Raw genomic sequence first — 26,977 nt, forward strand, 5'->3', positions numbered from 1 at the left:
GCTTACCTAATAAAGAAAGAGGCCGCTGCAGATGAGGAAGGAGAGGGGGAGGTGGATGTACTGGTGACGGGCACTGGGAGTCCCGGTTGGCTGGAGCTCCTCAGTCTACAGGGCGTCAGGGTGCTGCTACTGCTGGTGGTCATGGTGGTGACTGGGGCCTCCGAGGCTGTGACATCCCCGTCTGCTTCCCCCATCAAACCCTGAGCCTGTTGACACACAGATACAGAGATAAGACAACAACCATCACTTACAAGTTTTACTGCTCCTGCCCACCTTCCTTCCACTCCATTTACTCCCCCTGTGCCACAGATGGACAGGCAGCTGCTGCAGCCAGCACCGGTTAGCGGGAGTCAGCAGTATCCACAGCAGAGAGCTCCCTACAGAACAGCAAGGATGCTACACCATTCATTGATTCTGGCAACACTCCTGAGGTTGCTCTGGCTGTACCCTACTGTAATTAAGGAATAACCCACATTTAATTAGTAATTAAATCACAAGCGATTTACTTCACTCTGCACCCGATTATATCTATAGCTCCACGTCTAATTTGGCACTTTACTCATCAGCGACGAAGAACGTTCATCCCGCAGGATGAGTTATACTTGGCGAGTTTAAACAGGAATAAACAACATCAAGAACAATCTGAGAAATGAGATTTGTTCCATAAATGTTTACGAGGTATCGAAACTGTGCTTGCGTGGGCACACCCTGCTCTGGAAGCTGAACAGTAAACAGAGGTGAGCTGCATCTGTTTCAGCCCTTGGGCTCTGGGAACTAATGCCAAAGATACACTGGGTACCTGTATGTCTTCATATTTGTTACATATGTGCTGCAGCAGGTCACCTATTAACAGCTATGCCTGTTGTGCCAGCACAGTAGGTTTAGAGATAAATATAAAGACACGTGTTAACAAGAGTCCTGAAAGCTTCTTTTTTCTTGTTGCACACATTTCCAAAAACATATATAAAGATTATTATTTTGACCATGCACATTAAAGTTAAAGTATAAGTCTCTATGAAAAGGTTTTGAAGGAATACTTTAGCCCTAAAAAAACATTTGTATAGCAGTTGCTCACCCCATAGTCGTGTCAAATTCGGGAAGTAAACTTTGTTCTTATTGCACGCCTCCATGATAAACGAAGAATCCAAAAACAGAGAAAATTTATGATGAATTGAAGTAAAAGGGGGCCACTTTCACAACAGCAAAACAATATAAAAACATCCGTTTACATATTCTCACACAACTCATGCAGTATAATCCAAGTCTCAGTCTGGAGTCACCCAGTGATTTAAACCAGTAAAAACTGTGAATAAATCAGTTTCCAACACTGTTCGGCTTGTCGAGTAGTAGTAGTAGTAGTAATGTAAAAATGCAAATGGCCCTATCTAGAACAGGTGTTTGGTTTGTCCGTTCTGGGCCACAGCTAACAGCTCATTCTAAGGCAACAAAAAAAACACAACAATTCTTTTTTTCAGGTGATAATTCACTGAAGAAAACATACTTATTATATCATATTCCACCTCTGCCAATATATCCCCCTAAATCCTGCACACTGGACCTTTAAATAGTTGTGTGAGAATCCGTAAACATTCATTCATTCATCTTCTAACCGCTTCATCCTCTTGAGGGTCGCGGGGAATCCGTAAACATATGTTTTGATATAGTTTTGCTGTTATTAAACAATGCCCCCATGTCTACAATTTATCCGGGATTTTCTTTGTTTTTGGATTCTTCGTTTTCGTTAAAAAAAAAAAATTAAGTTTTCTTGCCAAATTCAATGTAACATGGGTTAATTGATATAGAAAGCATCATTTGGGGGTTGGAGTATTCCTTTAACACTGACCTACAGAAGCATAGTCCAGAACAAATATATGCTGGTCATACACTAAGCCCTCTAGCCCTCTGCTTCTGTCTAAGGCTGAAGCTAAAACTGGGGTAGCTTAGTGGATATGGAGCATAAAGATTCGGCTGGAGCTCTGGAGCCTGCAGTGGTTCACTGATTGCTCATAGTCCAAGTGAAGGAGTGCAGAGAGCTAATTATACAAGCCAAAAGCCAACTCAGAGGCTACGCTTCAGCTGGAGTCACCATACTGACAAAAGGTCAATCCTCACCGGAGCCGCTAGTTTATCCTGTGAGACAATGATCAATAGCAGCTGACAAGAACCGGTTCTGTGGTTTTTCAGCATCGGAAATTAAATAAATAAAGGCCAAAGTTTTCCTAAAAACATTTATAACACTGACACATGAACATTGCGTAATCAGCAACGACCTTGAATGGAGCGCAACGCAGCGCTGCACCCTCACTGCCATTTGACAGGGTATGTATTATAAACACAGTTCAGGCCCTCTGCATATTTACCACCTTGGTGTTTGCCCTAGATTCATGTTTGGCAACTGAAATAACATCCTTTACAATCTTTTTTTCATAAAGTGTCTGGCCTTCTATTATCTGCCATTTGTCAACACGGGCCCGACAGCTGTACTATTTATATGCCAAGCCTGACATGTGAATGCCATACATCAGGATGTGAGGACATGCTTACATTCTGACATTCACATGAGAGGGCTGGCTATTGCTCTGCAGTGTGACGCTGTGGTTAGCCTTACACGCAGTACAATGTGTTGCTATATTAAAGCATGGTCGGGCGCATTATCTTCCCCCTGAAAAGCTTCACTGACCATTTGTCAAACAGTGGACCTGCAGTGCATGTTCATGAATTCCCTTTGCCCATTCCTTCCTTTCGAGCTTGTTATCAGAGTTAAGAATCACAGCCTTGTTTTAGAGGTCTGGTTTTGCTCTCGTGAGACTTCATCATGGAGGTTAAGTCTGATATCAAGCTGCGGTATGTGGAGTTAGGACTTGAGAAGTACGCTGCGGGAAAAAAAACTGGCTTCAATGAGCCAAATACAGATCCTCACGCAGACGCCAGAGCGGAAAGCCTCACACCATGCGGGTGTCAGTGACAGGTTAGGAACTCCCATTACACTTTGGCATGAAAGACTATGGCACTTCACACGCAGCTATACAGGAAGTGGGTATGTGTAGCTCATCAAATCTGTCACTGATTGAGTCCGTGTAGTTTTTAAAATCAAGTGATGGTGAATTTCAGCCGCACACAGAGACAGCAGCTCATGAGGTGTGGGCTGAAAATCGCAAAACTATGGATTCAAACACATAAATATGGATACACACACACTCACTTGAGCTCATCACAGTGCCTATCAGAGAGTATTCCCCATGGTATTAAGACTGGGCCGCCCAGCCAAGCTGCTCTCTGTAGCCTTGGACCTGGAGTGGCCCTGATTCTGGCTGAAAAGAACAATCTATCCCCTGGTCAGGTAATTAGGCCGTGTCAGTGGAGCCATGTGTGCTCGCCCGTTTGTACCAAGATCCAGTAATGAGCTGGCCTTCCACCCTTTAACCCCCAGCTCTCCCTGATCCCTTTGCCTTGGTTTGCCACTGGAAAGAAAAGGCAGAAAAGGGAGTGGAACGAGGGTGGGGGAAGTCAGAGAGATTTGTACATAATGGAGAGAGTCGAAAGAGAGAAAAAAGAGTTCGGGAGAGTGTTTCCTGTGAAGTCTGAAGTGAGCAGTGTAGGCCAGCACCCTATCAGCAGAGCATCTTCTCATCAGCCACTGAGAGTACCAGGACTCCCTCGTGACCTTTGATCCCAGCGGTCAACAGACGATTACACTGGGGTGAAATAGGCCTTGTGTTAATCCGGCTGTCGTGCTTGGCTGGCCTCTGTAACCAACAGAACCCAAGTGAGGTGAGAATCGATTTCTAACAATACTGGAGTCCTTCCATGTGCGAAAAGGACCAAAGTCAATCACCCTGACATTTAGCTCTCTGGACAGAAAATGCCCACTTTCTTTAAGCTAATATCAAAAACATAATTGCCATTTTTTTGAATATGTTTGGCAAGAATCCTCCTTCCCTTTCCTTCCTGTGTCCTTTTCTTCTCTTGTCATCATTGCTTTCTGTGGCACATTGCCATGTGAGCACAGCTGCACCAAAGAAACAGCAGCCAAGATCATCTGCTGGGCTTCAAATTGGTGGCAATGGAGCAGGCCGTGGCAGCAGGCAACCAGAGGGCCAATAACGGAAACCCTCATGGGTCAAAAGCACTTTGTCTTTATAGATTAGCGCACATGTGGTTGTGGATTTAATGGAGCAAAGGGAGAACTGTAGTTTTGGGTCAATCAATTTCTTGTTACGAATAGTAGGACGACACCGCTTGCAATGTGTTTAACTGATCACTTTAAAGGCACAGTTCACCCAAAAATACATACTGGTAGAAAGACAATATTTACTACATGAAACTGCTCACAACAAGGTCTGTGGATAATCTTGAGTTACCAGGTCATGATCTCTGTAAGAGACATTGCTGCTGAGTTTTTAAAATGTATATGTCTAGCACTATGAGCACCACAAGCTGAGTGCCATCTATTTTCATTATTTTCAAGACAATGCAGACATCTCTATGGCCTAGATCTCCAACAGTCAGCAACTCATACCAAAACAATCTCGATGGATAAATAGCACTACAGGTAAGAGGAAAAATATGTATTTTTGATTTTGGTGTGTGTTTACTGCTTGAAGCTCTTCATTAAAACAGCAAATAACACCAGGAAATACTTAAGCAATTCTGAAACTGGAGCTTAACAAAGTTGGGGTTTTACGACAGACTGAGAAAAGCGCATTTGTGTGCCATTTGCTAAATTCAAGGCAGCTACATTCATATGAACCAGCGTCAGCCATTTACAAAGAGAAAGCCAGATAGTAACAATTCCAACAACCACAAACATCATTCCAGATGTTAACCAGAGCCTTCTCCCAAATGGGAGATTCAAGGTGCCCTATAATGGGCTGTGTGTGGGAGTGCCCCAGGCTCCCTATTTGACAGGATTTCTCTCTAACACACACAAAGTCCATCTCTGCTTCTTTGTCTGAACAACACCGCATGCTTTCCCCACAGAGAAACCAAGAGGGAATCATGAATTGAAGCTTGTGCCTTTCGGCACAGCGTAACTCCCAACCCTCGTGAGTGTGTGTGGGTTTTTGTCATGCTGAAGGATCTGGTTTTAATGAAAGAAACAAGCTTGAGAAAATAACCTCCATTTCTGCTGTGTTTGTAACTTCATGTCCTGAAGGGACATTTCTCTCTGTCCAATGAGGGCCCCAGCCTCAGCTATGTGGCATTGAGCAACTCATCCCAGCTCCAAGGGCCACTAATTGCTTTTAGACACATAGATGGAGAACACAAGTCAGCCTCTCCCGTCTGTGCCAGGCCATTTGATTTGCCCTAGATTGCGTACATGCAGTTAAAAGCTTTTGATGGCCTCCCATAAACCATCTCTGAAAGCAATTGTTGACATTAAAGGGAGGAGTGAAAATCTGTCTTCAATTGTCAAGATGGACTAACACTGCCAAAACTCATAACAGACTGCAGTTATCAAGAGTTAGAGCAGAAAATTTACAGTTTATGTGTCTGATGGGAAATATTAAAGTGCAAGAACTAAATGATGTTAGCACTTGCTGTTTGGTCTGTACACTGAGTCTGCCTGGTGAAGAATGTCACACAGGTTTGTCAATCAGGTCTGAGACCAGATGTCCCAATAATGCAGGAAGAGACACATCAGTAAAAAGTTTTATATTAACAGCCAGAAATATGGTCTAACATACCAAAAATCAACACCTACAGCTGTTACTATAAAACTCATGTAAACCTGCAAAAACATTATTAAAGTCGTTAACAAGGTACAGCACGATCCCTCCAGCAGCACCAAGAGTAAAACTCAGGAACTTCCCAAGACTCTGAGACATCAAACGAAACACAGACTAATGTTTATCCAGCGTGAGAGAAGAGTTATGGTGACGCAGTGGGGTGGTCATTTGAAATGCCCTTGAGGAGAAGGTCAGCAGATTAGGGTTGTGATGACCTCTGACCTCAGATCACTCAGACTCCTTGACTACTGAGGAATGAGAGGTCAGCACTCCAGCAGAGTTCTGACTCACAGATCCTCTGCAGGGCTTCATCTCCTCTAAAGATCTTAAATGTAACATTTGTTGTGACAAGACCTAAACTGACGAGCACTACAGCATGAACTGAAGAAAGTTTAAGAAAAAAATAAGGTTTTACCACAGCATTTTATGGTTAATTTCTAGTTCTTTGGGATGATTATTTGGAATATCTATTACACTTTTCCTCATGATTCAATTGTTCTATAAAGTAGAGATGCACCAATTGCAATCTTCTTGGCCGATTCCGATTTCCTATTTCTGAGTAGCCTTTGGTTGATTCTGATTTTCTTTCCTCCAGTACTTTGGAACTTTTCCTTACAGTCATTGAAGACTTGGCTTGAAATAATAAAAATGCCTATATTATATCAAAGATGAATATGTCATTAAGCATCAACAGCCCATTTGACTGCTGAAACCATTTCTCAGGACTGTGGGGGTGTGATCAGATCATGTTTGATTGACAGCTGACTTTCAGCTCAAGTTATCATTTGATGTTCTTGTCAGTCACTGGCGTTAAAATGTTCTGCTGCCACAGTATAAACCACCAAATCTATCAAAATGGACCCTACTTAGTAAGAAAGCTAACAAGACTACCAACCAACTCTGTGTTTTTTTAAACTATACCACTAATGCTTTTAGCATTTTCCTTTCACTTACATGACACGCTTAGCATAAGCTTGAAACTTTTGAGCTCATTATCAACTACCCCTGTGTTCTGCTTGTCATCCTGACTAATTGCTAACGAGCAGACTAGGACAGACCACCCATATTTGTCTTTTTACTGAGTTATACCATATCAACTTATCACATCCGGAATTAATTCACATTTGGGTGGTGTATCCCATATATTTTTCAGCTGAACGCAGTACCCTTTAAACAGCATGCATGGGAATAAGTTACAGCTTTTGAGAACCAGTTGCAGCGGCTCTGACAGTCAGTTACTGTCTGTTCTGCTGTTCTGACGTGAACCATTGTGCAATGCATGCATGTAAATTTGATTGGCACAGGACTGACTTTATCTGAGACTGTCCGGTCGGTCACCAGTAATGGCCGATGAAGCTGAAAATCATCCGATTCCAGTCACCAGCCAGTCGATTGGTGCTACCAAACCTGAAAAGGGACGCTCAAGTACCATAGCTTAACCTTTACGTTACCAATTATTGTAAGCTGTTTGACACTTTAGGAACTTAAGGTCATTCTACTGTCATTCAAATGAATGAAAGTGCATGACATGTACAATAAAGTTGAAAAGGACACATTAAGGACATACCGGTTTGGGCTGAGGGATGAAGTTGTTGACCCTGGAGATGCTCCACATGCCCTCGAGGTACTGCTGTGCCTGAATGGTGACAGAGCTCACGGATCCACTGATCTGCCCTCCTGCCACCGTCACCTGAACACTCGTCTTGGGCCCTGAGGTGACAGAGGGGCTCTGCGACCAGCCTGGCACCCTGTGCCGCTCCCCTAAGGGCAGCACAGAGTGGGCAGCTGGTTGGCTTTTGGGCAGTTGTCTTGCATGGACACTGGAGGACGACACAGTGAATCTCGCAGGCTGTGGTATAAAGGATGGTGTGGGCAGGGCTGCCATGTCTGTGCTGAGGGTGAGGATGGGAGCATGGAGCGTCTGCAAGGCCTCCTGCCTCAGTTGGTGGAGAGGTGTGGAGCACACCTGGCAACAGCTGACACCAGCCTCATGGCTCCCAGGTGTTTGGAGCTGCTCAAACAAGAAGGTTGCATATCCAGGGTCCTGCGGCAAAAACACACACAAGAGAGGAGCTTTAACATAACAACATGCATGCAGCAAGCTGATCTCAATCATATCTCATTATCTGTTTTTTGAAAGGATTTCCTGTATGTTGTTCACATTTTCCAGGCACGTCAGTGGTCTGCTAGCAGTGTGGTCTCCCACTGCCCTCCGGGACCCTCACACCCCTTCTTTAACCACTTCCTCTTTTTCAGGCTGGTTGTTTGTTTAGACTGAGATGCTTTGCCTGCATGCAATTTCAGACTCCTGATCAGGTTCACCAGGCATGTGCTTATTTCACATGCCGGGTAGGTGAGACCAAACAAGCCAAATGTGAGGAGACAACTCTGAAATAAGGGTCTGGGGGATTAGATCCCACAGAGACAAAAAAAACAAGTTAAATGTGTCTACTATTTGCAAAGCTTTGGAAATAAGAGGGCCAAGCAGATTTCAGCTTATTACTGCTTTTAAAGTTGATGTCCAGTGGAGTTTTGTCCTTTCACTTCGTCTCTAAGTAGGCTCCCTAGGGTGTCCGTCTCTGCTTATAAGGAATGACAAAGGAAAACAACAGCTGAGGGGACTCTAGCGCCCAAAGCCATACAATTTACATATGATAAGTGTCCCAGCATGAAAACATATGATAAGCCACCAAATGTGAAAATAACTACCTCCTCCAGGAAGCTGGAGTCACGCAGAGCTATCAGTGAACTATTCAGATCTTGAGTGAGGATGGAACATAACTTTCTCTGTGTTTTAGGAAACAAACACTCACACACACAAACACTTACACTCACACACACTGACAATACGGTCTCTTAAGAGGCATAAAGGGGCACTAGGTTTCTGCCCAGTGGAGTCGTGGCCTAAGACAGAAGCCCACAGCCCATACATAAATGTTTATGAGGCCTTTGCTCCGTGGAACCTCCGAGGTGATCAGGAGGAGTGAAGCAGCGGGGAAACAGCAATCCTCTGCCCTAATGCAGTGCCACTTAATATAGCTAACCCAATAGACTCAGAGACCAAAGAGGCAGGCTGTGGGACTCTAAATCTCCTCCCTATGAAAGCAGCTCAATACACAGACTTTTAGATGACCTTTCTCTGCAAACACCCACAGAATTATGATGACGAAACCTTCCTACAGTTTTACAGAAAATGTATCATCTGTGCATTTTCCTTATCCTTAAAAATGGACAGGAAGAGGAATCCTCTGAATTTTACTCTGTGACTGAGATAATCTCCATATCATTTCACTTTACTTAAAGGGCAATCATGCGTAGGACTGCAACCGGGTTGCCAATGTTGGAGTGCTTCTGGTTAACGATTTACTATATCGGCTACTTACTTCACACATGGGCAGGCACGGACAGGATGCAAGCACAGCAAAGAAATACACTCAGGATGTAGAAAACCCCATAAATCTCACAAAGATGGGCTGACGACCGGCTGATGGTGGATCAAGTGCGGTATGATATCAAGTGAACGTTGATGCCATAGTGAGGTATGGATTTAAATGTAAGAGGCTTATAAAAGGAAAAAAAAAGATATCTAATGCAGCTAGATCCTGGCACGTGAACGATCTCTTCTGCGACGCTCAGACAGGATTTTTATGCACGAGATGGGACAGTTCCATCAAATAAGATGAAAGAGTCTTTGGTAAATTGGAGCTAAAGAAAACACTGCTGGCTGCTATTTCACAGTCTAGTCTGGCTTCATGTACATGCTGCCTAGACAGGAAATTGAAGCAAAGTCATAACCAGTCAACTCCGCCCTTCCATCACCCCTCACCCTTTACCCTCCGACCACCACCCCTTTACCCACCTCGGGGCACTGGTGGATGGAAGAAATCAATTTCCCTCTCCCTCTCTGTGCATTGTTAGGTGTTGATTTAGGGGAGCTAATAAAAAGACACACAAAGCTGAGCCCATCTGCTATTCAGTTAGCATTCTGGAGGTTAGAGAGCGGGCTTCTCCTGTAAAGCTGTCTGTGAGCTTTATGCCCAGTGGAGTGAATAAAGGGTCAGGGCCACAAGGATTATGAGCATGATGGCACTGATGATGAGGATGATGATGATGTCGCTGGATGCGGAGGAGAATGATGCGGTTGTGATGAAAACTGAAGGCCACAGAATCCATCTTGATATGCTACATGGAAGGTGGAGAAGAGGATATCAATAAAAGGACACTAAGACCAATAAATCATTCCCACATCGCTCAGAGAATGTAGGTTCATACATAAAAATATGTAAATCTAAGGCAGTAAAGCTGAAAAGTCACCATGTAGTAGCAAGCTTAAACAGTTTACTCTCATGTTGGCGCTAACTGCTTGAGAGCTTGTGCATAAGCACAAAGTGGAAAACATGAAGCGCATGATGCATGAGTGCACCCGGCCCCAAAGCCATATTGTTTCTTTTATCATCCATATGATCTATTACTGACAGGTGCAAGTGGGTGTGAAGAGCACCACTGCCGAGGAGACGTATGTAACGCACGGCATCAACACCAACCAAATGTTCAAAGCGGTTCCCGAGAGGCGTGGAGCTACTTCAGGGCTCTGACTCCTTGGCCATTGTTCTGCACAAGTGGGAGACGGTTTTGGTTTTCAGCCGGAGGTTTTATCCGTAGAGAGAGTCAAACTGCATGTGTGAGGATAAGAGGACAGAGAGAGAGGGAGAGGTGGGAGGAGGTAGGCCGAGGTTGTGGCCCTTGCCTGGAGGCTTGTGGGTGGTTGTGTTGGTTTACTGCCTGTCAGCACTGATCTTTATTAAACTCTGGGGACAAATGTAGTCAGATGCTATGGCCTTATTATGGAAAGGAGGTGTGCCGAGCGCACGGGGGAGAGAAAGCCCTGCCTTTGGAATGAGCCCTTCGCTGCCCTTAGAGACCAAAGTTTGTCTCTGTCCCTCACACTAACTGTGATGAAAACCAGAGCTGCAGCAGCAGCAGCAGAAGAGAAAGAGAGCCACCAGACTAACTGACTGTCTCTCTGGGCTGATGGAGAGTGTCATCACAGACAGCCCGTGCCCAGAGGCTGATGGAAATAAGCTCAGCCGTAACCACTTACTGTATGGCTGAGGAGACAGGGAGAAAGATGTGCATGATTTCTCTCCCGTGCCTCCTTAAGGCACAAGCGGGGCAAAGTCACATGTGGAATTCTTCCTTAAATCGTACCTCGTCTCGTCAGTACACCTTTCCTCTTACCAGACAAAGTGAAAACCGCCTTCTGACTCCTTTCCACATTCAGCGTCTGATGTACCTCTGATGTGGAGTGCGGGGCCAGATGCAGAAAGCTGACTCAAATCAAGGGAAGGTCATAGTGATTTGAAATGCATGAGGCTCCTCGCTAGCCGAGAGACTTTTAGGCACGCTCCATTGAAAGTAAAATACCCTGGGAAACCATATTTTCTATTCCAGTTGAGCCCAACAGATATTTTCCAGGCATAAAAGCTCCCTGTGACCCACTGCCGCAGTGGCAGGAAGAGAAATGAAGCAAATTGTATCAATGTGCATCTATGATGAGAAAAAAAATAAAATGAAAAGTTCTGACATACTGGAGCCTGCAGCTTGTCAGCTCGTATCTGAACTGTTTTACAGTTGTCGGCAATCTGCAGCATTCTGTCCCAATATGATTTATTTTCTTATTTCAAACATCAGTCATAGTGCAATCTGCCCAGATTCAGTCCAGTCACTATTCCTCGATCCTCCGTGCTCATTCTAACGGTTCAGAAAGTTGAGTTTATGATTAAATTGCTCAGTCTTCCTTTACTTCCTTCCCCCTCCAGGTTTCTCTTTTATCATTCTACCAGCATGGAAACAATCCTTCAAAACTCATTACAACACCACGCTGCTTTATGTCTGTCCTCATGAAACTTTGTTCTCACCAGCACCAGTCCTGTTTACACATTACAATTCTTCAGTACTTCCTATGACTGCATTTCTTGTAAAGCCAAGACCACACAGCAGCTGCCAAATCTAATGCCCTTTCAACTCCTGACTTTCCCTTCCTCTGCTTCCCTGCAAGGATGCGACCGAGCCGATTTCTGTTTACTTGCCCTGAGACAGTGTTGACCCTAACCACACACCGTCTCCTTAAGTCTCAAAGGGATTGGCCCCCCAATAAACCTGCAGGAGCCCAGTTCAGATCCCGGGGTGAGGAAGAGAGCTTCCAGCAGGCATGCTTTCCCACAGGTAGCCCGGCTCACCCTGACAGCCAAAGTCAGGAGAAAAACGAGCACAGCTGCTGGCCTTGCCCTGGGTGAGCACAGGGCATTAAGGCAGATTACATTCCCAGGATAAAAGCAACACATCCAGTGGTGTAATCCCTCTCTGCCCCCTGCTCCTTCTCAACCATTCCCACCACCTCCACTTTCAAGGCGGCCGACTCGACTTGGATCCTCTGAAGGAGCGGAGAGCTGGAAGGCCAGCGACTCTGATTAGATATCAGGTAGAGCTTTTAGTGCAGCAGCAGATCTGGGATACAGACCATTAAATTTAACCACTGCCTGCTCGGAGGCAGAGAAGACAATGACTCAGGATGTCACACTAGCATGCTATTTAACTCTGTGGGAATGCCTTTGGTAGAACACAAAATGGGACGGCTCACCAAATAACACGAAACAGATGTTTGCCTCCTGTTTGCTGACTTGATAAGATTAAACAAACCTGTAATAAGACTTTCCCCAAACAAAGTGAGGGAATCTGCAGCAACACTGTCATTACCTACCTGATAATAGTGCCTCAGACAAGAAGCACACAGCACTGTGGTAATGAATTCATTCATCCTGTGAAAAACTGCTTCATTTTTTTCTGTCACTCTTTGGGGATTTTATCGGAGCACAATGAGATTCCATCAAATGATGAAATATCTCTGCTGCTTTCTCTGCATTTCTAATGTGAAATTTGGCTTTTGTCAAAGTCAGACTGCGTTTAGACTCCAATCACATTATCTGAATTGAAGCTTCCGTGAGAGATAAAGTTGCAAAATGGATTCTGCTCTTGCTTTACAGAGGCTGATCTTTCACTGCTACTTTTTTTTCTTAACTTTTGTAAATCTCATGAACACCTCATGGGTAAAGATATACTATGCTGGCTTTTCCTAAAGAAAATATAAAGACTCGTACAGAGGTAATCCCTCTAAATCATAACTCATGACTCATTTGAAGTGTGTGGCGGTGTATCTTTCTGCAGAGACTCTGGCCTCTGCCCACTTTTCTTAGGTCTTCTTATTTTCTGTGTTCAGGACGTTTATGGGCGTGTACCCCCACAGCGCTTGGGTGAAGTCTGAGCTTTATAAAACGGTAGTAACCAAGTGCTAAACCGTAAGTTTCAGGCATCCAAGAGACACAGCACTTAAAAAACGCAAATATAATGAGGCGAAATGCCAAACAAGACTTTTATACCTTTAAATATAGGTGAAACACCAAAAAACAAGCACCAGTTGAGGTGCTGAATATTGAGTCTGATTTTGCAATATTACATTTTTCTCACAGAGATAAGATCACATAACATGACCAAATTGCTATTATCTTGAAGACAAACTGCTTACTTACAAAGTCAACAACTATTTCAAATGGACAAATGTCCCCGTTTTTGACCAAACAGACGATTACCTTGTTTAGAGAAGTGCATCAGATTCTTGCATCAGAGTTCCCTTAAATGACCAGCCAAGTCTCCCTGCATCAAGCATCTGTTCGTGTGGAGACGTCAGTCTGTCTGCCCTGTGTGATTTAGTCCTTTCCTCCCTTTAACTGTCAGTGAACGGCTGACAGAAAATGCAAATAGGCTTTACCCCTTAGTGACACTTTCAACACATGATAGCCCCACCTGTCCAGAATATCACAGCGGCACATCCTCCGATGAACACTTTCAGGATCAAGCCATCAGAATGAGCACACAGGATTTGATTTCAAAGTGACTTTTTTTTTTTTTTTTTTTTTAGAATATCTTGATAAGATCCAGTGTGACATGTCGCTTTGTTTTGGGCTTGCTCGCACCGTGATACAGCTCATCCCTGTATCACGCTACACTGCAGCCTCCAGCTTCTCCTGACATCCATAAAAACAGATGTCGCTGTCTATCAAAAGTAAAAAGGCCATAGATCCGGCTGACCCTCAGGTTAAACATAGATAGAGTCAGATGTAATCGCTCATGAGTCTTTGCCAAACCACCCTGCAACCATTAATGACCTCACATAATGATGTGTCACCACTCCATATGGTCGACCCATTTATCAGGGTGAGGGTGCTTGTAGCTTCTCTTACTGAAGGCAGAATGAGACTCGCATACATGTTTTTATAAAAGTGCAATTACATTAAAGGTTCACTAAACAAGGCTGCTACACAAGAGGGAGTGAAGCACGTGCATGTGTGCGTGGGTGTGTATGTGTGTCCCCTTGTGTGGCTGTCTCTTTACACCACACCCATCCATCACTCCAGCCTTTCGCCACTTGGCCAGTTAATTACCTTTTCCTGTTCACTCACGCACATAAAGAAAACAAGCCCCTTTCAGACTGTTTGGACAGACTTCATTCTCCTTCTTCCCTCTCTCCAACATCTCTCTCTCTCTCTCTCCTCTGCGGACCCAATGCAGCCTTCACTGTCTCAGCCCCAGATCCGTCAAGCTTTCATTGGCTTTGGCCGAGGTCAGGCTGTCAGGAGGTTCAGCCCGGACTCACCAGCAGCAGCTGCCAGAAAGACGTCTCCATTCACTTCAACCTAATAAGACACTGATTTCAGAGATGTAACAAGGGTGCAAAGGGAGAACAACATGAACTCTCCCTCCAAAGTTTTCTCATTAGTAAATAAAAACTAATACTCATCTGCATCACCAGATAAACTTTTTTTCACCTGAAATATTTTCCACATCCCTGCCCATTGCTGCTGTGGATCACGTCAGATGGCAGCAGGGCTGCTTGCTACGCTGTCCTCGCCAGGGACGCAGTGGATTGTGTTTATGTACACTTCCACCAACGATTGTGCACCTCGAATTAGAATGGCTGATTTTTGGCTCAGAGACGCTCTCAGGGTAGTTTCTCTCTTTTGCCCAACCTGGCTCGCCTGTGGAAACGAACCAGAATGAGTACATAATGAAAAATTCAACAGGCAAGCTGGAGAGGCAGGAGCCAGGTGTTGCTGTAAACTGCAGGTGAAAGCAAGGGCAGATGGGGGGAAATGGTGGGGTGAGGGGATGGAGGTTGAAAACAAGGGAGGAGGGTTTAAAAATCCTCTGGCACATTCTCAGAGCGCATGGCTAATGAAAAGTAGGGATTAGTATTTGGTCCTCTCCTCTGAATCTGCTATTTTTTGGGGTGGAGTGGGGGATGGATTCAGCAAGTCAGCATAAACTCCCCGCCAGATAAGCAAACTTTATGCTGCCGTTACACAAATTAGACCTAGCCTGCTGTAAACCCTGTGCGATGTGCATTGTTTTTGGACGTATGCCTCGTGATATAAAGTCTGTAGAAGTGTATCATTTCACTTTTCCCCATGGTCTAGTGTTAAAAAAGTAAACAAAAATTGGAAAAAATTGTAATATGGAATCACTATGCTTAGAAACTGCTATACATATCGAATCAGCACCCATGTATCATGATAGTATGGAATCAGAAATAAGCATATCATCCTAGCCCTACTATTTTGCAAGAGGATACATTAGTAAAAACATTCGACCTCTTGCAATTTGAGCATTTAAAGTCAGAATCAAAATGTCACCACTGTTCAGTACATCTGCAAAGTCCTCATTAATGTGCAGCGTGAAACTCAAACAGTATTCGGTATCCATCCACTGGAGCTCGTTGAGAGATCTATTTCTGTCCAAGAGCCCACTCTAAAACACTCACTACAGAATAGAGGATCCTGATACAATAGTTCCCTCCAACAGCCCAAACCACTACTTCACTTGTATTTCAAACCACTATTCAGTCTGTGCGCGGTGATGACAGCCACCTGCTTCTCCTCTGTCTGAACTGTTGCACCAAGAGAGCTGCATTCACTGCAGTTTGTTCCACAGGAGGGCTTCTTCGTTTGGACTGGGAGACAAAGCGCTCCCAGTTCCCTGCAGTTTATTTTCAGTGAAAACAAACTGCTGCTAAAGCTTATGGTAACTAATCTCCTCCGCAGGACTCCCTCAGCTGCATGGAGGTTTAAGTGTGACGTGCAAGTGTGTGCGCAAATGGTTAATTATCAAAGAAAAATGCAAAGGGAGTTACTCATGCTCACACAGAAGTAATTGCATATCTTCATCAACATCCTCCAGATCCCATAATAGAAAAAATCTCAGTCTACACGTCAACAACATGATATGAATTAATAATTTTCAGATGAACATTTAAATACTTTTTCATGCCAAGCACATTACACATATGGATCCCCTGGTCTCATCTTATATGGTTACTGCAATATTTCAGCTTATACACCTTGTGCAAAAATGCACACTCCGAGTCATGAAAATAAAGCGGTATGAAAGTGATGACAAGGTGAAATGTTGAGTATCCTGCGACAATTATTCTCTCCACTCTCCTCTTGGAATGGACGGTACAGTAATTATGCTGGCAAGCTGCCATATGAATAAATATTCAAGTTTTCTGTTGCTGCTGGAGTTTCAGTCTCCCTCCCACTCCCTCTTTACACATGGAGTGACTCTATAGATTCGGTCTGTGAGGGGAAGCTACATAATGAGGCACTGCAAGTGGTTATTGTTGAGCATGGCACTTTTTTGTTTGGCAGATATCTCAATTTTCACTTATCAGCCCATGTGCCAGCGCGAATACGTGAGCAACAGGGTAAGTGATTAGCAGCACAAAGCCGCGGGGACTATAGAACGAGCTAAAGGTTAGTCCCCCATTTTGGCTCCTTAACCGTGTTCATACAGCAAAGCACAAATCATCCTGCGCCAAGGTGAGCGGTGCTGAGCGTCCCAATCCCATCCACTCCCAGTCTGCAGAGCATTATCTCAGAGAGTGACATGCTTTGTGTCTCACAAAGCTGCTGCGTGTCGGCAGAACAATGGAGCAGCAGAGTTGCGAGCGGCGGAATCAGCCTGGTGCAACAGCCTAGTGTAGGTAAGGCAGAGAGAGGGGGGAATGCTAATTTATCATGAAAGATGTCATTACCATGCCAATGACTTCTCAGAGAACACAATTATCACTAATAATAGAAATTTAAACATCAGCCCAGGGCTTTCAGCCAGGAAGGGTTGTATTAATGGAAAACTGTTGTCTGTTTATGAGAACTAGTTGTCGAGCGCTGGTGAGAGCACTGGTAGAGAGACACACTGAGATAAGCGCTAACCATTATCTGTTTTGTTTTTTTTCCTCGCTAATTGAGATGTCTAGACACATTCAATTGAACATCAGCGAGATAAGGAAGTAGGCTGAACTATCTCGGTGGAGAATAGCGCACACTAATCCACTTACTGAGTCTGAAGGATTTTCATTCACCATCCTAGAAGACGTTTGGCTTATCAAAATGTTTTCACATGCACATTTTGCCACTTTGTCTTTAAGGAACAATAGCGTCCTGCAAATGGCCTTATGGCCCGCGACAAAAAGCAACTCCAACCATTTTACTTAATTTTCGAATGAGTTGGTGAGGACTGGTTAGGCTGACAGCCAGATTTATTTTTTTCCCTAAATGATATTCACTTTTCACTTTTATTAATTCACATGGGGAAAATGATTTTAACATTTTATCCTGCTTTAGTTCATCATATTTTAAGTTAAAATAAAGACAAATAAAAAAACACATTTTTCTTGTAATACTTAACAAACTGAAACACTAATGCTGTGTCTCAAATCGGATGCTCCTGTACTTAGACTGGCCAACCACTCAAAGCGAGTCACATTCACCCATTCACACACACATTCACACACTGGTGGCCGAGGCTACCATACAAGGTGCCACCTGCTACTCAGCATTTAACACACTCAGACACTGATGGAACAGCCATTGGGAGCAATTTGGGTTTCAGTATCTTGTGCACGGAACAAGTGAACGACGTGCTCTACCTCTGAGCCACAGCCATCCCACCGTGTGAGCTCTGATTCATTTTAAGGTGCATCTTCGCCATGTTTCTTTTCCTGGACCTAACCTCATTAACTTTACTTGCCTAAAGCTAAAGACACCCAACCATGATTTTTTTCTAAACCTAACCTAAACTTTATGTTAATGAAGTAACTGTACATTAAGGACGTAACGTCATTCTTGGGGAGCTAAATTGGTGGATATCATACAAACTGTTTTTCATAGGATATTATATGAACCACTCTATGAGAATACGTTGATTTTTTTTACTACCATTACACTGTAATAACTGCACATTTTATCACCAGGTATTGATGGGGTGCAGGATATACAATTTAAGTTACGTTTACTGTTTATGCATGTTTGGTTGCTATTTGGTGAGCAGAAAAGCTGTCAAATGTTGCGATTGTCATTTCAGGTAAGTATGAAATGGCTGTGTTTGATTTGAGACAACACTACTCAAAATTTGCACACTGAGCAATAAGTACATATTGTACACAGCACACTACATGTCAGTGTATTAATGAAAGTATCTAATTTGAGATGGAGCACAAGAGTCCACAGCAATGCTAGCAGCTCTGTGAGGCTGTAGCTAGACACAGTGTTGCTGTCAACTATATGCTAACGTCAGCTTGCTAACATATAACAAGGAAAATGTTAACAAGCTGATAATAAGCAGGTATATCTTTTACAGTCCACCATCTTAATTTAGCATGTTAGCATGCTAACATTTGCTAAAAAAAAATAGCTCAAACAATAGCCGAGGCTAATGAAAATGTGATTAGCTTTGCAGACATTTGGTCATAATTCTAAAGTATTGGACACATTGAAATTTTGACCTGCTGGTGGTGCTACAGGAAAACAGTCATTATGGTAATTTTGAACCAATAATTGTTGATATATTTTGGTGAGAACCAAAGATGTGGATCTACAGATCGACCAATCGTCAGACACTCAGTAGAGCCACGCTGCTAGCGTGGTTAAAAAAGACTAGTAGAAGTAATGCCTATTCCAGCAGACACTGGAGAAAGCAGACTAATTTGCAAAGGCTTTGTAACTCATCCACCTGTTTGAACGAGCCTCTACACGACAAAGAGGTCTGACAAATCACCATCTACGGAGACACAAGCTAACTGTAGGAGACTGCCAATCTAGCCTTTTCTCAGCACAACCAAACACAACACGGGGAGAGAGTTACAAAACCGTCTCTATTCTCATGACAGGGACGCCAACATGGGCGGACAAGGACATTGCTGCTGTCATTTCACATCGCAAAATGAAGAGATAACCTTGGAGTTGTTGGCAGCTTTGTTGAGTTCTGTCTTGAATTGTGCTCTTCACATTCTTTAGGGGCTTTCTTTCTGTCGGCTCATATGAAATGTCACAACACAGCAGAGCTCGGTGAGAGCTGAGGAATTCGTTGTGATGGAGAAACACGCAATCCTGAGAGAAATGGAAAGAAGCCGCAGGTTCACAGCTGAATTGCGTGTTCGGAGGTGCGCGAGGCAAGGACGGAACATGTCAAACAAAGTGAAACTGGAGAGCTTGAGTCTGCGATGAGATTTATATTTTTGGCTCAAGGGTATGATAGCATTCATCTAAGTCTGTCTGCCTACATAAGCCCTGAGTGATGCGCTTTAACTGCACTTAAGAGCATGAGAAACACACAGTTAAGAGCAGTTAAATAACAATAGTCACTCAAGGAGGGAAGAGCTGTAGGGTTTGCAGCAGATGGATTCAGACTAATGGATCTTTTATATATTTATGAGTGGAGAATGGAAGTTAGCCAGATATATCATTAAGTTTGGGGTGTACATTTTTATGCATGGCTTCAAACACTTTATTTTGTTGTTTTATTTCCATGAAGTAGACCGAAGCTATTACATCACGTCCGACTGAATCACATGCCACATCTGTGCCTTTTTGAGTTGCGCGCGCGCACACACACACACACACACACACACACACACACACACACACACACACACACAGAGCCATATGTAAAGTAGGTCTGGAGATGCAGAAGCATGCCTGGTCCATTCTCAGGGTTTGATTGCAGGACTGAAGGGTCAAAGGGTAACTAATTGTGTGACTTATGGAGGTCAGCATCGGTGTGGCCTTCTGCCAGAGCGCTGGAACACCACCTGAAGGTCTGTCAAGAAAGACAAATGAACTCCGACCTCCCTGCTGATGACATCGACCCCAGTCAACAAGCACACACGCCATATCTTAATCTGGGTCACGGAGAAAGGAGCAGATCACTGCTGCTGCTTTGGACTCTACGTGCTGAGGGAGCTATTGCTGATGTTTACCTGTCTGGTCTCATGTTCAGATACTCACCAAATACCCAGACAAAAAAATCTCATTCTCCGTGGAGGTCAAACTTGGCAAGTGAAGCTGTAGTAGTGGTCTATTGCTTCTTGGGTAACATAAATAATATCTGTGGTCATCCGAGGCCTCAACACAAACTGCTGAGAGAACAAAAAGCCTGCTTGGTGCAATCTGGTCAATCTAACAATAGCATTCTTGTGCAAGCAGCTCTTTCTTTTTTAGAGACCCCATAAAGAGCTAAAGTTAGCTCGGCCTTCAAACTCTTGGAATTCCACACAAGAGTGACTCTCAGTTTTACACAGCGACTCCCTAAGCAGAGCCGAGCAGGAGATGGTTATCATTTTTCAACAGTCAATAATTAGCCGACTCCCTAATCAGCTGTTTGTGCTGCGTGCCTGTCCGTGCCTTCTCATTTAGCCATATCACAGCAGACGCCGGGGCTTTTACCTGCCTTGCCATCAGCAGTCAGCCACCGCCTGAACCACACTGATAGCTGACTCTACTGTCTGAAATGTACTCGCACTTACACCCCATAAAAGAGCATTTACCAGGTCTAGTGTGTGTGTGTGTGTGTGTGTGTGTGTGCGCACCATCGTGTTGTAAAGAAGTAACAAATATGTATGATGGATGGATAAAATCACATGACAACTCCAGCCTGACGGAAAAGGTATTGTGATGGAGGTCTAGGGATCATCCAAAGAAAAGGAGTGTCTCGCTTTCATGATTAACAAAATGTCAAAAAGGATTTCCCTTCCTAAACAGAGACCACAATCGTGCAAAGCTGCCAGCCAAAGAGATGGACGTCTCCCTCTCAGTCTCTGCCTGCTGCTCCTGCACTGTTTTGGAGACAAAAATGACCCAGACCTGTGTCAACAGCTGGGAAAAGCATCCCTCGCTGTGTTTTGTGAAAGTGATAAAAATAACGCCATGAAGTATCCCGCTGTGGGTTACGCCCTGAACGGGTCTGTTTTTCCTGGCCAGGAGGGTCACTGTCAGGCAGAGCTGGACCTCCAGCCAACATACATCAAGGCAGCACTTTCCTAGCCTCCATTTTCGCCCCTGTCTTTTCCTGTTTTGACAGGAAACAGGAGATGATAACATAGTCGCACAAACAAGCAGAGATTGCCTCCGACCTGCTGCCTTGCTGTCCTCGTGTGGCAGTGGACGTCTGTTTTCTTTAGAGGGCCTCGTGTCCAAACATACAAAAAAAATACACTCACTGTCTTGTGCAAACATGGACACCAGGCCACTGTGATGCACTGGCGTGCAAGCAGACACACCTGGCACACACACACACACACACACACACACACACACACACACACACACGCACACATCACTTACACACCTGTCTTCATGCCAAGCTGAATAACCTCTCCAGAACCTGGCACAGTTCGAGCGCTTCCTCACAGACTCCCAGCAGCGTGCCAGTACAGCGTCACACAAAGGAACGCAATAAAACAGACCACCAAAGTCACGGACACAAGGCTGAAAGAGGGGAGATGAAAGCCGCAGTGGTCGCCACGGGGAACCAAACATACACTGCGGAGGTGAGCTGGGGAGCAATGTCAATATCTAGCAGCAAGAGGAAGGGTGGGGTGGGGAGCAGCGCTGGCCAAGGGAGGTGTGGATGGGTAACATCTCTTGTCCAAGGCTCTTTTGGAATGTGGGCCTTTTATGTTGTCAGGAAGCACACCGCGGTGAGACACAACAAGTGGAGTGACGGGGCCATTAGAGGGCCTTTGTTGATGGTGAGAGAAGCTCAAAGGAACAGGACACTTTGATTGCCCTCTCTGATCCCCCACTAGCCTTTGTTTATGAGCTAATTAAGCATTGTTCAGCTGCCGCAGGAGCCTCGAGCCCTTCATCCCCATAGCGCCACCATGACTTTGAATGGCTACTGTAGGGCTTTTACAACACCCTCTATAACTTAACAACTCGAGCAGGAATCACTTTCTGAGCTGCTTTGGAGTATGGGAACCAACCTCTGATGAAAACTGCACATCGATATGTGTACGTTGTGTTTATGAATGTGTTAGAAGTGCATAAAAGAGATGGAAACACAAGTCAGGTGGAGTCTGACAGGTCAAATCCAGTTCAAATGTGGTCTCCAGTGACCGCTTCTGTGGGAGTTCAAGTGTGCCCTGGTTTCACCCCTCCATTGGACGCGGCAGCCAAAACAGCCTCTCACTCACAAAGAGATGAAGACATAAATGCCCAGTGTGGGACGAGGGGAGGCCGAGGGGTCAGTGGATGGACAGAATAGGGAGGAGGAGGCTAACGTCTCGCTAGATGGATGTGGTAATGACCGTGTGGCAGCAGTGAATAAATGCTCCCACAGAAAGAGAGGCAGTTTTACAAAAATGTAATACATTGTGTGCACAAATGCATTTACCTATGTTTGGGGTCAGGGGCAGCACATGAAGAGGAAAAAAAAGTACAAGAGAAAATCATGATTCGTGCATTTACAACTTAGAATTAATATTTGCTAGGCAGATGAAAACCACAAGAAAAGATTAAAAGAGCAATGTGTAGGATTCATGTGGCAGCTAACAGTGAGGATTGCAAATTGTAACCAGCTGAAACTGATCCAGTATGTCAAGCTTGAACTCCCAGTTTGGATTCCACGTTCATTTTCAAAAGGTTTTTACCTGGATCCAAATTATCCACAGGTAGGAAGACTGAATAAAGCAGTTTCATGTTGAAAGTCAGTGTTTTTCTGACGCTGTTTGGCTTGTCGCAGAGGAGCTGCTAACTACATTGGCTGAAGCGAACACGTAAATGGCCCTATCTAAAGCCAGTGTTTGGTTCATCCAAACTGGGCTACTATAGAAACATGGCAATGCAACAGGGACCCGCTCCCTATGCAGATATAAACACCTCATTCTAACGTAACAAAAACTCCACGATGATACATTAAAGAAAACATACTTATCATATTATATTCCATTTCTGCTAATATATCCCCCTAAATACTACACACTGGACTTTTAAACATGTTGATCATATGAATTATATCCAAACAGTTCATGAATTTAAGCCAAAAGGTCAGCATTGCTTTGTATGACTAACACCTCCTCTGGAAACCAACATGTTGCTTTAACGTCAAACTAAAGCTGACACAACCTGTAAAATGCAGTGTGTAAATAAAGCCACACATTTAAGTTTGACCACAAAATATTTTTACAGCACACTAGCTGCCCAGACTTGCACAGAATGACCCTGGCTTTGTATGTTTCGGTTCTTAAGAGCTGCTGAGTTGCTACTCTTGGAGGACAGAGAGGGGGAAGGTAAGCTGGACACAGCAAGAGGTCAGAGGACTGAACACAACAGCAGCATCCATTCCTCCTCTGAACAACACAGCTATGCAGGAATCCGCCAAGGCCAAAGACACAGGTGTGCTCCCCAAGAGCTTCCCTTCTTTTCACTGAGGGAGGGAAGCATTTCCGTGTTGCACCGACACGTTCAAAGGCATTCCAGCGATGTTTTGGTTTCATGCATAAATTTAGAGCAGTAAACAGCAGCTAGTATCTATCATGTTGATTTTAATGTTTCTGAGAGATGAAGTTACATATGTTAAACACGCCACATTCATGATTTCACAAAGAAAAAGGCCAGCATGCAGTAACCAAACTGAAAGCAGCTCCAAACATACGTGAAAAACCAAGCCAATCTAACCACACTCCGTTGGGCCAAAGAAACATTTCTATGGATAAACATACACACACACTTGCCCACACACTCTCTCACAGGCTTGTTCTCACACCCAGCATGGGAATTGGGCAGCACTTAGCTAGGGGGTCTGCACAGTGAGGCCCAACAAGCAAGTTCCCAGAACAGCGAGGATAGCTGGGCTTTTATGGACGATGCTGAACTGATACTGAGCAGCAAACGCAGAGGATGGAGAGGCAGTTTGGGACTCGTAAACAGAGAGGTTTAAGTTTAAGTGCCCGACACACACGAAGGAGATAAAACAGCCCAGAGCTCTTCAGCGGAGAGAGTGACATCATAAAATAGAGCGGCAGTAACAAGAGGGGAAGCATAAAGGACGGATCTATTAATGGGAGTCGGATCATGGGAGAGAGGCAGGGGAAGGTTTACTCCACAAGCATCCGCTGGGAGTAATGACAAGCTCAAGATGGCATCGTTTCTCAAGACAGTATATCTCAGCTGATCTGAGTAGAAATCTAATTATCTTCAATCAGATTGTTTTCTTCTGTGACCTCCAAAGTAAAGGTGTTTACCATGATAGTTCACAAGCAGCAAAAATGCCAGCCAAGTTCATCACTGGCTGAGGACTGGCTTTTATTTTACTTTGCTGCTGTTTTTTTTAAAAAGTTCAAGGCACAGATTTTACAAGTGCTGTACGAGTGCCTCTTTCTGTCTCATCTTTATCACTGGTGCTACTTATCTGGGCGAATCACTGGATGAGACAGACATATAAAGGAAGGCTGTCAAGTATGAGCACTTCAGGCTACACTAACAAGAGTGTCTCAAAGACGGGATGAAAATCTCTGGGATATTTTTAAGTCAAGCAGCACGAAAGTAGCAAAAACCACACTGTATCTCAGCCTGTGCCACTGGCGCACAAAAATAATTGCAGACTGGGGGCTGCTCATTGTCTCATTTTAAGTTAGCATGAAGGCAGTGGTATCTTGTGAAAGTAGACAACCTAGGTTATCTATTGGTACTCACCTTGTTGGCATAGTTTGTGGGGAAGAGGGCTAAATAATGCTCCAAAGTTAGGCTAAATTTTGGCGAGGGCAAGGGAACAACTGACACGGCCATTTTCAAAGGCGTCCCTTGAGCTCCCACCTCAAGATATCTGAATGAAAATGGGATCTATGGATACCAACGAGTCTCCCCTAACCTTGAGAAGGCTTGTTCCCAGTAAATGTTTTGTTCCTAACAATGTTCGCCTTCAGATTAAAGCTGTTTGTCTTTTTAAGGAGAAGGACAACCAGTCTATTTGAAGAACAAGGAATCGCCTAACATGGAGAAACATAAAACATAAAAACAGAGTTCTTGTGGAGCTTAAAATGTTAACTGTACTGATATTAGTCTGCACATAAGATAATTAGTAATATTAACTGTAAAATAAGAAACCAAAGTACATCAGTATGCAATTCCTTAACTCTCCAAACTGACATAGTTTTCGACTAGCCTATATACTTAAACAGCATAAAGTGATATTCAGTTATGGCTTTTGGTTTTGGTGTGCCACCCCAAGATTTTTACTGGCCCCATCTGGCCACCCCTATGTAACATTTCTGGGAGCAGTACTGGCCCTTGCTACTTTGGAAGCATCTTAAATGTTTCCCCATCTGAGAAAAAAACTACCTGCCAATCACAGACAAACAATACTGCTACTGTATCCTGATTGACTTCTTTCTGGTGAAAATCCATTATGAAAACCCATAGAGCTGAGGTTGACCTTTACAGTGTTCCGCCAATTGAGAAACTCAGTGACACAGTTTTCTATGGGATCGGAAAAAAGCAACTTAACTGCCATTTTTTTAAGAATGCATTGCTATGCTATTTCCTTTAAAATGTCAGCAGGCAAATTGCTAAGTCAAGTCATTCAATAATAATAAAGAAGAATGAAGACTGAAAAACACAAGCTACACTTCTTTTCTTTTGCTCCTTCTGACCAACGAAGGATAAATGTTTTGGTGCATTTCTGAGGTTTTGGATATTCATTAGATTGACAATGCAAATCTAGGAGCTAGTAACTGAGTGAACTGTAGTATAAGTGGCATGTTAGACCCTAATATAAGCACAAAACTGGGAGCAACTCAAAAAACAGCAGGGCCAAGATCAGAGCTAAAGAGAGCTTGTACTCTCATCATATTCCCCCTAAAGCTAAGGCCGTCGAGTACCAGAGTAATGGCACTGGCCAGTCACCTTCTCCATCACCTTCTCCATTAACCAGACCACCACCAGGCCTGCGCGCTGGAACGAGGATAAAACACTGACTGTAATAATGCAATCATAAATTGGTAGCAGTTAAGTTCAGAAAGATGGATGACTTCTGCGGCAAAGTGGAAAGGATGGAGGGACTCTGAATGTGCTTCATCTCTTTCTTTTTCCTCTGGTACTTACACGCACATTCACACATCATCAATACACACACACTCATCCTGGCTCACGGAGCTGGACACTCAAGCATGAAATGAACATGAGCAGCGTGAACTTTGACTGGCATTTTCACACTGCGACCAGGATTTATGGAGCACTATATACGTATCAGAATGAGCTCCTGACAATAAAGAATGGCCCAACACATAGCTGGGAAGGCCGGCAAGACGGGTTAACACAACCCATCTACCAATCACAACACAACCCATCACAATCCATCTACTATTACACAAACACAAATAGAATAACGCAGAGATGCATGCATACTGTCACCCAGACATATATATAGAAATATGACATGAAAGCACGCTGATGCACTCACACAGCAGCTGCACAGTTTACTACTGGTGGTCAATGTGAGGCTCCTACAGGAATGGACCGGTTAGCTTTAGGAAACATCAAGTTACACCCAGCAGTAACAATCAAGCAATGTGATTACTTTGCTAACAAGTACACAATAGTGTCTGAGAAAGTGTATTTCACTATCCAATAGGCTGTAATAAAGATGAATGATTTGAAAGCTCCCCAAATGTTAGGCCAAAAAAACCTTGATCACTCCCTGGTGGCTGGCTGCAGTGCAGGTCATATACCCCGCCCCCGCCATGTAAGCGGAAGGGACATGGGCAAAACTAAAAGACTGAGGTATACTTAAAATAAATTTTTCCCAAAGATGGTTTCTGTCATTTTAGGTTGTTCTTATCACACTTATTTGTGCTCAAGTGT

The 26,977-nt window shown here is 44.0% G+C and overlaps 1 protein-coding gene across 3 annotated transcripts in view; it reads right to left on the reverse strand.

Annotated features, from left to right (window-relative positions):
• kif26ab (kinesin family member 26Ab) overlaps positions 1–26,977 on the reverse strand; it is a 78,640-nt gene that overhangs the window by 39,848 nt on the left and 11,815 nt on the right. Inside the window, exons 1-4 of one of the 3 annotated variants that reach the window (XM_049595898.1) lie at positions 14,612–14,712; positions 14,440–14,490; positions 7,297–7,773; positions 7–206 (exon numbers count right to left, since the gene is read on the reverse strand). In XM_049595898.1, coding sequence (XP_049451855.1) covers positions 7–206; positions 7,297–7,773; positions 14,440–14,469 — 707 coding nt within the window. In that variant the 5' untranslated portion in view covers positions 14,470–14,490; positions 14,612–14,712. Of the gene's footprint in view, positions 1–6; positions 207–7,296; positions 7,774–14,439; positions 14,491–14,611; positions 14,713–26,977 lie in introns of those variants that run through there. The other 2 variants (XM_049595899.1, XM_049595897.1) reach the window with 2 other exon arrangements.

The sequence above is a fragment of the Epinephelus fuscoguttatus genome, linkage group LG14, assembly GCF_011397635.1.
Source record: "Epinephelus fuscoguttatus linkage group LG14, E.fuscoguttatus.final_Chr_v1".
In the NCBI taxonomy this organism is placed as follows: domain Eukaryota; kingdom Metazoa; phylum Chordata; class Actinopteri; order Perciformes; family Serranidae; genus Epinephelus; species Epinephelus fuscoguttatus.